The sequence below is a fragment of the Phaseolus vulgaris genome, chromosome 7 (assembly GCF_051622355.1).
Source record: "Phaseolus vulgaris cultivar YP4 chromosome 7, ASM5162235v1, whole genome shotgun sequence".
In the NCBI taxonomy this organism is placed as follows: Eukaryota; Viridiplantae; Streptophyta; class Magnoliopsida; order Fabales; family Fabaceae; genus Phaseolus; species Phaseolus vulgaris.
This window is the reverse complement of record NC_143504.1, coordinates 52,361,260-52,373,418: the sequence shown is the minus strand read 5'-3', so window position 1 is coordinate 52,373,418 and position 12,159 is coordinate 52,361,260. Positions and strand designations below refer to the sequence as shown.

The window sequence follows — 12,159 nt, the reverse complement described above, 5'->3', positions numbered from 1 at the left end:
TAGTATATAGAAGACGATGGTTATCTACCACATAAAAGACGAGGACCCTCTACCGCATAAAAGAAGATAATTGCCTAACATATAAAACACAAGGATCATCTAACACATAGAATACGGTGACCACCTAATACATACTAGACAATGACAGTCTAAGCCATAATTAGAAAGTATTCCTAACATGTATTCATGTAGCTCGTTTACTCTGATTAAGTATTGTCAGTAACGATCCATTGGCCTTATCATTTGGCTAGAGAATTCATTGCTATCTTCATTGCACATAACATAAGGGTACAATATACAATCTACACTACACGGTTCAACATGGTGTTTAATGAAAATGATCCCTTCAAGTACAAGCACACAATACTTGAAGGCGCATATATAGTTTCACAAGTGTATACATTCATGAAAACTATAACGTAATACTTGAAGGCGCGTAGTTTCACGAGTGTGTACATTCATGAAAACTATAACGTGAACCTGCCGAGCTTATTTACAACACATTAACAAGTTTATTAAAAGATGCCCTACAACATAATCTGCTATATGTCTTGTTACGCAGCTTTGGCGAAACCAACTCTGAGATTCCCATAGTCAAAGACAGTGTGATATACCCTCATGAAAACATCACCAAGAATCCTTCAGGTAGATGTCACAGCAATATCAGAAAAAAAATAATATCAAAGGCAAAGCTCAGAACAATAGTCGTGACGTGAATCATTCCATGAATGGTTGTTCTGTGCTATGCAAGTGTAAGCATAAAAAATAATGTATTAACATTAGAAGGGTAGCATACCAAAGTGGACCTCGTGGAGGAGGAATGTCAAAAGCAATAAACCCACTAATGCAAACTTCTGCAATGCCTTCTCCAGTTTTCAGAATATACTGAAATTACACAGCATTTTCAGAACCGGAATAAAATAAATAAAAAATCTCTAAGAGTTAGCCTTGGCATATAGATAGATAGGCAATGCCACAATTCCTAGTTCAATATGCCCTCCAATTCAATTATTTGTCTACATTTGGAAAGTTATTGCTATTAGTTTTGCTTTAAACTAAAATTCCATACTTCCACTAAAAAGCCAAAAGTATTCCACATTTAATGTTGTTTTGACGCTAGCTTTAGATTTATGGAGTGTAATCATACCAAAACTCCATTGTAATTTAATTTATCAAAGTTATGTAAACCCAACCTGCTCAGGAGTGAGGGTGAAAGGTTTGTCTCCAACAGTAAATGTGATGTTGGGTAATCCAGAAATGCCATTACAGTTTACTACTGACTCTCCATTTGGACTTGGCAAGTTCTCGCACAGCTGCCAATGATCAAGTGATAAAAATCAGCATGACATATATATGCAGTGATAAAATGTAACCAACAACTAGGGTTTCTGAAAAGGATGGTACAGGCCTACCTGATTTACATAGTTGAAAACTGTTTCCTTGGTCTTCTGTTGTTTTAGTTGATTCTGAATCCAAATCACAAGCATCTGACAGGGAGTGCACAAAACAGTATCTTTAGCTGACAACTCTCTATGTTCCTTTTCGGTCACCATCTCAATTCCATTGCTGCAGATTATTAGGATTCAAAGAAAATTTAGAAGTTTGTTTCAGCCAAAATCTGATAGCATTGTAAGAAAGAATAGAACTTCGCTCTCTCAGGCAAAAGAAGAAATACATAAACAGTAATTGTAACCAATGAAGAAATTTACGAGAATGTTTTAGCCAAAATCTGATAGCATTATAAGTAGGAATAGAACCTAAATTCTCCCATTGACAAAAGAAGAAAATTATAAACCAAAAATTGTAAACAAGGGTATCAAGCCCTGAGAAATTAGTTCCTAAGCTCAGTCAGAATATTAACCACCCTCCAACATCTTCAAACCATTACTCTATTGAAGTGCACTGAATCAAATATGTTGAAAGGGCATACAAAACATTGATATATAAAATTGCTCATTACAAATTTAAACAAAAAAAATTCTGACCTTTCTGATTGACCCCTTTTGGCAACACATAAACCAACCTGTGAACACACATCACCAGGTCGTACCTGCAAATCAAGATTAAACACACTTAGGTCCTAGAGTGAAAACACCTGAAGGGAAGAGCAAAGACAGCAAATCAAGGTGAGAGGAAAACTTCAAGGTCAGGCAAGAGAACTTACCCCAGATATCAAGAGATCCCATAACAATTCTCCATATTCAGAAACAACTTCCTTACATTCTACGCTTAGAACTCCTTCAGCTCCAATAGCATGATTGATTTCAGTTACAACAGTCTGAAATTAACAGCGTCATAAAAATTATAAACAGAAAGTTACAAATATCAAGTCTTCAAAGAAACGTAAGGACTCACAGTTGGACCAGCAAGCAAAGATGTTCCTGAATCCACAATAGCAGCACAGCCACCCTCACAGACACCTAAAAATAACAATGATATATGTCAGAAATAGAAACATTTCATAATCAAAGATTATGGCTACAAAAAAAATGTAAAGATACGGTACACAAACCAAAAGTCTTTAAAAATACACAACAGTATGTGAGAGGGAAAAATACAACCAAGTTTTCTCCTAATACAATATTCTAAAACCTTTCAGCCACTTAATCACTCACTACTTATTCCCAAATAACTCCCCAAAAGACAACTGAAACTATCTATATAGCATTGAAGAAGAATGAAATGAAGTCACCTGTTGAGAGACCACCGACGAAAAAATCTCCCATTTCAATCTAAAAAAGAAAATATTCTTGTGAGTCTTTCCAAAATAAAGCATACATTCCTGATCAAACTTCATTGTTTTGCTAACCTGCCAGTAACCTTTTTTAGTAACTGGAACATAAGTGTGATTTCCTTTGAAGTGTTTTGGATCAACACCTCCAAAAACTAGTTCACCACCCTCTTTCGCACTGGGATCCCCATTGAGCCAAAAAGAGAACACCTGATCACTTACAAGATTTTGCTGCACCATATTGTACCTGTAATTTATAATGGATCAGTAAATGAAAAGATAGAAAAGGCTTACCAATTGGCTTTCTGACATGGATATCACATGCAAATGAACTAACAAAAGGACATGATGAAACGTACCATACTGGCACAGCATTTTCAACTGAGATCTCCTGAAACCCAAGCCCAAGTAATCCATCAAACTTCGCTAACAGAAAGGAAAGACTTCCTTCTCTAGTTGCCTCAATGAAATCCTGCCGTTAAAAAGAATAATATATTGGTAAATTCTCTAAAGTATTGCTGCAAAACTGTACAATCTAGATGTGGGAGCTCATGTATAAATAGGCACTCACCTGTTTCTTTACAACAATATCACCAACTTTAACACTATCTTCACTGAAAAAACCAGATATTGATCCAGATCCATAGCTTATTTTACATGATGTTCCTGGTTGAAAAGTAAAAAGGTAAATTGAAACATATTAACTTGCATCTGCATAGCATGCACTATCGTTTAATGTTGTGGTTACATGATTGCATCTACCACTATAATAATTCTGCATAATGAGAAGCTGGCATTACCATTTTTTATATATGTTTTGGACTTCTTTGGCTTGTACCATTTATGGGTATAGCAGGCAAGCTGTAATAGAACATTAATCAACAGGACTCATTGTTAGTACATATTGGCAAAGATTGAATACACAGAAGTTAAGTTAAACTCACAGAAAAATAGCACTTTGATGATGGAACCCATAGGTTGGAACTTCCAGTATCAAATATGACATTAAATTTCTGCGGAGGTGTGCCAATTCCAATCTCTCCATAATATTGTGCATCCAAATAATTCTTCAAAGGTACTATGCCCTCATCGGTTGGTTTGCCAAGATATTGATCATATGCACCCAACACAGGTCTGCCTATTCTTAGCTTTTCTCGTACCATTCTAGCTGTTCTGATACTGTCAAGATCTACATCTCTCTTCTTCAAACCAATTTTCATAAGTCCACACGAGAAAGAAGGAAGAAGTGAGCATGTCAAAGCCCACAAACAAAAGGTGAGCAACAAATACGTGTTCCCCATCTTCAGAGAGAATCTGCCATACAGGGTAATGTCAGTAAGTCAGATATATAGTCCCAAATTTACATTCAAAGTAGCAACATGAACTAGTTTTGTGCATGAACTAGATTGTGCGTGAACTAATTCCCAAAAGCTCTCTCAAGTAGTTTCTTTATCTTTTTTTTTTAACTTCTGCATAAACGAAATTTAGGAAAAGTCAAATTCATTTTTTCTTCCCTAAAGAGCTTATGGAGAAGGTCGTCCAAGGATACCCATATTTGAAATTTTGATAAAAAAAAAAAACACTAGTGAATTGAAAAAGATAAGAAAAAAATTAAATAAACTTTTTCCATATATAGAAGTTGTCACATGTTATCCTCCCTAAAAGTTTATTTTAACGTATGATGAGCTAATTTTAACTAATAAAAGAAGCTTATGTTGTTTTTCTTTCTTTTCTTTTTCAAAGGAGCTTATAGAAAAAAATTATCTAAGCAAAACCCTCGGTAAAAGTAAGATCTTCATCAACAAACTTCATAATAAACGGTATTAATGGAATCATTACAATGTATCCCAAATCTCATGAGTGGGTCTTAAGAAGGCAACACTTGTCTTCTTCAACTTCAACTTATCTATTTCTAAACTCGTTTAACCCATATATGAAAGATATGAAAAGAAAAACTTTTTTTTCTGGTAACAATACCAGACAGGTCCCCAAAGCACAAGCGGAATCTTCGAACAGATGCATCAAAAGAAAAAGAAAGGCTAAAAGTGAGACGAAACATGTTTATACAGTAGCATGGAGACAGATCAAAACCAGCGGAAAACTGAGGATAAGATATCACCAGAAAAAAGTCAACTGAACTGAACTCAGGATAGGATCATGATACCATAAACAAAGAAAAAAAAGTAATTCAAAATCAAACCTGTAATGATAGCAAAATTAGGACAAGTAAAATCTAGTGGAAATTAGGAGAAACCAAGGTGCTTTAACTCACTAGGATGATTATATGATTAAAGTTTTCATTTTTTTTAGGGGGTTCATGTGATTAAAGCTAAAAGATCAGAAAAATCAAACCTTTTTAGCTAGTGCAGATGCTTGTGCAGCAATTAGCGTGGTACTTTACTAAGGTTGAAAGCAGTGTAGAGAGAAGGGTTGATGGAAGAACACGTTACCTACACTGATAGGAAGGTCTCTAGGAGGAGCAAATTGGAATCTTTTAGGTGGCAACTATATATACTTACAAACAATAATTTACGTTAGTTAATTGCTAAAAAAACAATATCTATGATGACATCGACGAGGCCATGCTTTATCCTGTTATCTGAATATCTACGTAATTATTAATAGAGCGTGGCTTTCTTTACACTGTCAAACAAAAACCTGCCCTTCCCATGCTCCAGCAATGTACTTTAGTTTATTGGTTTAGCACATTATCCTTAGATTTCGTTCATTTTTTATTTATTTATTGGGACTAATATAGGTATGTATAGGTAACAGAGATTTCCAATAACTTACACATTCTTTAATTAATTGAGTTAGATAAATCAGGTATTTGAAGTACAGTATCTTTTGGAACTTGGAGTTTTATTATTTGAAGTATAGTATGTTTTGATCTATCAATCTTATTATCGATTTGCTTTTAAAAAGTGTTTAAAAAAATAAAGAAGAAAAATATATTTAAAGTAAAATCTCGTATATAAGGTTTCGACTTGGTTCACAAAAATAAAGACATTTTAAAAAACTTTTTTACTGAGACTTTGAAAATAAAAATAATAAAACTATTTTTTTCATATATAAAAATTATTTTATATACAAAGTAAAAAATAAAAATTTAAAGAGTCACGTGAAGCACTTTTACAAATTAATTTCAATTTTTAGAAAAACCTATTTCGTATTTTTTTTTCTCTTAAAAATTGTTACATCTACTGTCAGATCCTCTGTGTGTTTGTATTATACGCGTTATGTATGTATGTTGAAATATAATAATGTGTATATCTAGTGCGTGCTGCACATGTTTAAAAATCACTTAAAAAAAACAAGTATTTAAGTAATGGTTTGTATTACATTACTGGGCTAAGGGGTGGGCTATCTTTACACTAACCCGGCCCACTTCAGACCGGCCCAGTCTCTCTTCAAGGCACAATTCGCATAGAGACGCTTTCTTCCTTGCAGTGATTAGGCAGCAAAGTGACCTCCCTGTCTCTGGCTTCGGTGTCTTTGTATTTTGAGGTAATTTTTTTATCAGTCTGGACTCAAGCTTTCAACTTCACCTTCGTCAATGGTGGCCCTACTATAACATGTTCCTCTAATTCTGTTTCTGCTTAAAATTTGGAATCTGGTTGTGTCCTTGGTTTGATGAGTGGATGACCTTGCATTCTGGGTGTTTGATAAAATGACCCCAAGGGACAGGTTCACACGACTTTGGTTGAGACATAATATATTGGTAGTTTCTATTATTTGTTAAAGAATAATTGGTGTAGAAAACTAGGAATCTTAGTGATATAGAGGCTTCGCATCATTTTTTTTATTGAGAAGTCTTGGCACTTTTCGTTTTTCTAATTTGCTTGGATAAAGGGTCTACAAAAGCATAATTGGTATGCAATTTACCGTCTTTTTGGGGACTAACGTCCAATTCGACGAATTCTTCTATGGCACCTATACGAGACAAAAAATAAATAAAAGGTAAAATGAATTGAGCTTCTTCTGTTAGCTAAACTCAACTTACTAAAATTTTCTCTTTCAACTTCTTCAATTGGGTTCAAGCTTTCCCCGGCCCCTTCTCATCAATGGACTCCTGACGTATACGAAGGAGTGCGGTTCGTTCTATAAATTTCTATCTCTTTCTCTATTTCTGTTAAGGTGCATAACTGGTTTAGCTTATGAAAGAAACTAATGCATTTTGCATTCTCATTTTCTTCTTCTATAATGTGTTATGAAAAAAACTATTCAAACAAGACATCAATTCTAATTCTCATTATCAGACAATACCTCCAGGGTAGTCTGGAATGTGACTTCTTTGAATTTGACTCTTTAAAGGAACAATATAAAGCTGTTTCACAGGGAACATGGTTGCATATATTGAGACAAATTTCGCTTTTATATATTCTATTGGATAATGATTGTAACAAACCTCACCCTGAAAATGCTGCACTATCAATATGATCTGATATTGCTAAAGTTTCTGCTGCTGCGGCTGCATTAGATTTGTGGTAACGAAGCTAGTATTTGGCAATTTTGATTGTTTAAATGGATAACATTGTATGACAAACTTGTCTCATGTATTGGGTGGCTATTTTTTTAGTTTATTACTAAATTAGAAGTTATCATAGGCAAATTTCTAATAAAATAAAACAAGTAGTTTTCACAACCTGTAATATCAGTGGCATGAACTTTATAGTTTTCTGTGCTTACAACGAATCTTTCTTTTATTGTATTTGATTTTCGTTTCACATCAGCCACTTTTAAGTTTATAAATGACATTTCTCATATGCTTGCTAACTGTTAGAGTGAATTTCTGCTTGCATTGCAATGACAAGCGCACTGATGCAAAGTGACTTTGTGATATGTTTACTATCACACTTGCCCAGTATATTGAACATTAACTCTTAACCACCCGGGGGTGTCTTTGTGTAGGTAATTAACAACACAATGTCGCTGAGACGTTTCTTTGGCTTTTCTGATGGTGAGGTCATGAGGTCTGATGCAAAACCTTGTTCTCGGCTAATGAGGCACACGGCTGGAATCTATAGTGTTGGGGGAGCATTAGGTTTTTGGATCCTTTGTCGACTGCATTATGGTTTGTTCTACCTTTTACTCTTGCTTCCTTCTAGTTCTCGCTGAACTTTGCAACTGAATTGCTGATAATATTGTTTTGCTGTGGATGATGATTAATGTAAGCACAGCATTTCAGGAGCATTTTCTTCACAGTTTTAATGTTTTGTTGAATCACTAAATCAACTAGTTTAGACTACAAGAAAAAGGCTGGGGTAAAAAATCATCTTTCTTATTGATTACACTGTACACTGGATAAAGTACTGCGTACCTCATGACCTTGCAGTAGCAGGTTGTGCCCCCAATGTTGGTCTTCCATACTCTGCAATGGTGGGGTAGCACTTAAGAAACTTTCTATAGTTTAGTCAATTAAGGTACCGTACCTTGAGTCAGCAAGGTTTAGGGTTTTTAATATGGACAAGTCATTTGGGCCATGCCCTTGCCAGAACATAATAGATAAAAGAAGAAGCTAAATATATAAAAGAATTTAGTTAAATCTAACGATATGATCCTAATTACAAAATGTACAGTAAACCTCCTGAAGATAGACAATCTGCATAAATACAATCAAATCTGATATAAATAGAAATCTAAGACAAGGAAACTAAATCAATTATGTGTTATGCTTTTTGGGTATTACAAAAGGCAACTAGTCTCACCTTGTTTAGTTTTCACACTTTCAAAAGGGTTTATATAATGACTCTCCATATATCTTTAAAGTGGGTAGCAAAGGAGGTGGATCTCATTTGAAATTTTACGCCTCATTTGGGCTTTCTGTGTTTGTGTTCTCAACCAACTTAACTTTTATTACATGTACCATTGGTGTGTTAAAAAATACAACCTAAAAATACTTTAGGGAGCGCTTCTCTACTGAAATATAGGGTTTTTTCCTGTAAAGAAACTCGTAAAAAGTCCTTTTAGCATTGTATCCAACTTTTATCTATAAACACAATTGTGAGCCAAAATGACTGTAGAAGCTTTATAGTCCGGTTTTTAGGATTATGAAATCTAATTATAAACTGTTATTTCACTGCAACAGACGAGTGAGTAGTCATTGCTGTTTGCTTCCGCCTAATATCTGGCTGTGATAGACTCCTTGATATTACCAACTTCTTCAACTTGTCAAACTTATTTTTTTTCTTTATTCAGTGTAACAGAGTAGCCAAACTAATAAGGAGGGGAGTTGACTATCTCTCAGCATGCCTCTTATTTAAAACAAACCCTTTATACGTGTTTCTTATATGATGTGGCGTTACTCTTGAAATAATTTCGGGGTTTTAAATAGTATTTGCATCTCCCTTTCTTTCCCTCGAAATCTTGTATTGGTTAAATGTAAAAAAAATTGTGACATTGTAATTCATCCTTCTATACTCTCTCTGAATCTCTGTTGGTCACGCAGGTCCTCGAATTACAAATCCTAGGAGCCTTCGTTGGGCAGCATGTGGAGCTGTAACTGTAAGCTCAAGCACGGCTTTACTGGTTCGTTTATTTAGTCCTGAATGTGAGCCCCAAAATATAGCTGCTTACGACAATAAAAAGTAACACTGATATTGTCACCCTTTTCCTTTTCCGCCATTAATTAATATAAAAAAGGGAAAAAAGTAGGAGTTTTTGAGAACCTTTTCTCCCCAGGACATGGGCATATTGAAATCACATCACTCTTGTAACATTATAATATACTTGATTAGCTAAGGTTGCAAATATCTTGCATATGTAATTTTTATGGTATGGATTTCATTTTGTGGCATCACAGGGAAAATTAGGCTAATTACTCTCGCTATTAATTGCTATTAGAAAGGGTAATGTACTTTAATTCTCTAATTTCTCCCCTGAAAATTTTGGAATGAATTTTTCACAATGTATAAAACACGTTTCTAAGACTACACTCCGGAATAAATGGAAGGTGACATCGATACTGGACAAAACATCTTTGAACGATGGCTATTCGCTAATGGTGGATTCAGGTTTCGGGAGTTAGTTTGTGCCCATTTTGTTAAGGAGTGTTTCTTCCTGCAACTCCATATGTTTTTCTCCCACCTTCATAAATTTTGGTATTTTTAAAAATATTTTCGGAATTACGTAATCTGGAAGTCTTTTTCTAAATTCATAATTAGTTTTTTCATAAACATGATTAGTTTTTTTATTACATAATCTGGAATACTATTTTTTAAAAATATATTTTGGATTACATAATCCATAAGTTATTTCTGAATAAGTTATTTCTGAATTCAATAGTAACTTCTAAATTATGTAATTTGAAATATGGGATGACATAAAAAGGATAAAAATGTATTTTCATGAAAGTGACAGAAAAACATATGGACGTGCAGGAAGAAAGAGTCTTTGCTAAGTAGTGGGCTGTTTTGGGCTGATAACGAAGCTGGCCATCTATGTAAACCCAATTCTTTATGTAGTTCCATAGTTTCTTCTGGCACTCCCATTTTTCCAGAATACCAAAATTGTCCATTTTACAATTCAGAATGATTTGGAATACAAAATTTGCATTCCAAATTTAGAATTTGAAATTCAAAATGTAAATTTACATTTTGAATTGTATAAACCGAAATATAATATATTTCAAATTTTAGAATTCAAGAATGTATTAATTTGTATTTCACATTATGCGATCTGGAATACAGTTTTTTATGCTTAGACGGAGGAGGTGAGGTGATGATTTGTTGGACATAGGAGGTGTTATAGTGGTGGCTTTGGAGGTGGGGAGCTACAGTGAAGGAAGTTGGAGGTGGGGGTTGTTGTGGCTGATAAGGGAAAGGGGTGCTCATTGAAGAAGATGAAGAAGAGAATAAAATTATCATTTCACTTCTTTTTTTATATGGAGATCTTCTATGGAGGTGCAGGCAGGAAGAATTCTCCCTATGCAAATCAACTTTTTTTAAGGACCTCACAATACTTTTACAGAGTACATTATAAAATATCCTAGGTTTAATTATTATTTTATTTGATCTCACTAGTAGTAAAATGTTGAATTAAGTATCAATTTTTAAAAACATAACAATATGATTAATTTCTATTGAATTAATAACAAAATCGTTAACAAATATAAACGGTTTTTATTTATGTATAAGACAGTTTACACTTAACAGATAGTGACAATTTATAAAATTAATGATATCATATGGTTTTCACAACCGTTTTATTTTTTAAACATTTTCATGTTTTTAGCACTATTTTCTCATTTTATTCACTCATAAGTTTTATATTTTTATTATTTTATAGCTTTTAACACTTTTTATAAATATTATATTTATAATTATTGATAAAGGTTGAGTATTCTTATATGTTGATAACATATTAACTTTTCGGTACAGTCTATCTTATTTTTTTACTTCTCTAGGTGAACAAACCTTCTCCCAGAAACATACAGTACTTGGAGATAGATTTTCTATCAATAACAGAACCTACATAATCAACACCAATATATATATCTTGAGTCAACGTGTTTTTTTTAAATAGTAGTCACTTTCTTAAACTTCACTTCAACTAGTGAAGAATTTATATATGCCTTTCTCTTGAATTATGCATGACAACCACATTAACTACATAAACAATGTTTGGTCTTGTGTGTGATAAATAAATGAGTTTTCTTTTAATATTGAATTTTTTCTATAAGAGAATTATTTTCACTTCCAATATTATGCTTTTAATCAATAGGCATTCTTGAGGGTCTACATCCTAGTTTACTTATTTCTTTGAGGAGATCAAGAATATAATTTTTTTAAGAGTCAAGGTCTTTCATCTCAAATTGGATTGTCATATCCACACAGACCAACTAAGTTTACCTATATTGTTGTGTTTTATGAATAAAGTGTCCTTTGACTTTACTTATATTTTAAAGAAATCATTACTTTTGTAAATATCTCAAATGATGCTTTTGGAAATGGTTTAAGTTCATATAAGACCTTTCTAGGAGGCAAATATTCTTTTATGTATTATGAGCTTTAGAGCTAGTGAAATCTCGATGTCACTTTGTCTTCTAAATATCCATGAAGAAAAACATTATTCACATTTAGTTAATGTAAGTCTCATCCAAAATAAACTGTTAGAGTAAGAATAACTCAAAATGTATTAATTTTTGCTACTGGAGAAAACACATTTTATGATCAATTTCATACGTTTGAGTGTACTTTTTTGCAACCAATCTAGCTTTATACCTATCAACAAATTCATTTGCTTTATGTTTTATCGTAAATATTCATCTACACTCGACAAAATTTTTGTCTCATGGTTTGTCAACAATCTCCCATGTTAGGTTTATTTTTAATACATTCATCTCCTCTCTCATGGCTTCTTGGATAAGGTAGGAATTTTTGTTGCACCAATGGGAAGCCATTTTGTGTATACAAATTTGATTTCTAGAT

General features: G+C 33.4%; 2 protein-coding genes across 4 annotated transcripts; one reads left to right on the top strand and one right to left on the bottom strand.

Annotated features, from left to right (window-relative positions):
* Window positions 1–242: 242 nt before the first annotated feature.
* On the bottom strand, window positions 243–5,413 carry LOC137830116 (aspartic proteinase). 3 transcript variants are annotated; one of them, XM_068637264.1, is made up of 14 exons: window positions 5,084–5,413; window positions 3,676–4,045; window positions 3,532–3,592; window positions 3,303–3,397; window positions 3,091–3,203; window positions 2,810–2,978; window positions 2,693–2,732; window positions 2,356–2,420; window positions 2,165–2,278; window positions 1,986–2,050; window positions 1,413–1,566; window positions 1,194–1,313; window positions 797–885; window positions 243–639 (listed from the first exon to the last, which is right to left on the bottom strand). In XM_068637264.1, the coding sequence occupies exons 2-14, from the start codon at window positions 4,030–4,032 to the stop codon at window positions 555–557; spliced, it is 1,527 nt and encodes a 508-aa protein (XP_068493365.1). In that variant the 5' UTR covers window positions 4,033–4,045; window positions 5,084–5,413; the 3' UTR covers window positions 243–554. The 3 variants fall into 3 exon arrangements, with proteins under 3 accessions (XP_068493365.1, XP_068493366.1, XP_068493367.1); XM_068637265.2 differs by having other exon boundaries at window positions 5,182–5,306; XM_068637266.1 differs by having other exon boundaries at window positions 4,932–5,102.
* A 666-nt stretch (window positions 5,414–6,079) lies between these two features.
* On the top strand, window positions 6,080–9,527 carry LOC137830115 (40S ribosomal protein). The gene is made up of 3 exons (XM_068637263.1): window positions 6,080–6,238; window positions 7,643–7,805; window positions 9,180–9,527. The coding sequence occupies exons 2-3, from the start codon at window positions 7,658–7,660 to the stop codon at window positions 9,320–9,322; spliced, it is 291 nt and encodes a 96-aa protein (XP_068493364.1). The 5' UTR covers window positions 6,080–6,238; window positions 7,643–7,657; the 3' UTR covers window positions 9,323–9,527.
* Window positions 9,528–12,159: the final 2,632 nt, after the last annotated feature.

What these genes read in the sequence shown, in the direction of transcription:
- LOC137830116 (XM_068637264.1), bottom strand. Translation starts at nt 4,032, where the DNA reads ATGGGGAACACGTATTTGTTGCTCACCTTTTGTTTGTGGGCTTTGACA. An exon ending in CAAAACATATATAAAAAATG is followed by an intron (nt 3,398 to 3,531) that starts GTAATGCCAGCT and finishes CTTTTCAACCAG; the next exon opens with GAACATCATGTAAAATAAGC. An exon ending in GAAAATGCTGTGCCAGTATG is followed by an intron (nt 2,979 to 3,090) that starts GTACGTTTCATC and finishes TATAAATTACAG; the next exon opens with GTACAATATGGTGCAGCAAA.
- LOC137830115 (XM_068637263.1), top strand. Translation starts at nt 7,658, where the DNA reads ATGTCGCTGAGACGTTTCTTTGGCTTTTCTGATGGTGAGGTCATGAGG. An exon ending in CCTTTGTCGACTGCATTATG is followed by an intron (nt 7,806 to 9,179) that starts GTTTGTTCTACC and finishes TTGGTCACGCAG; the next exon opens with GTCCTCGAATTACAAATCCT.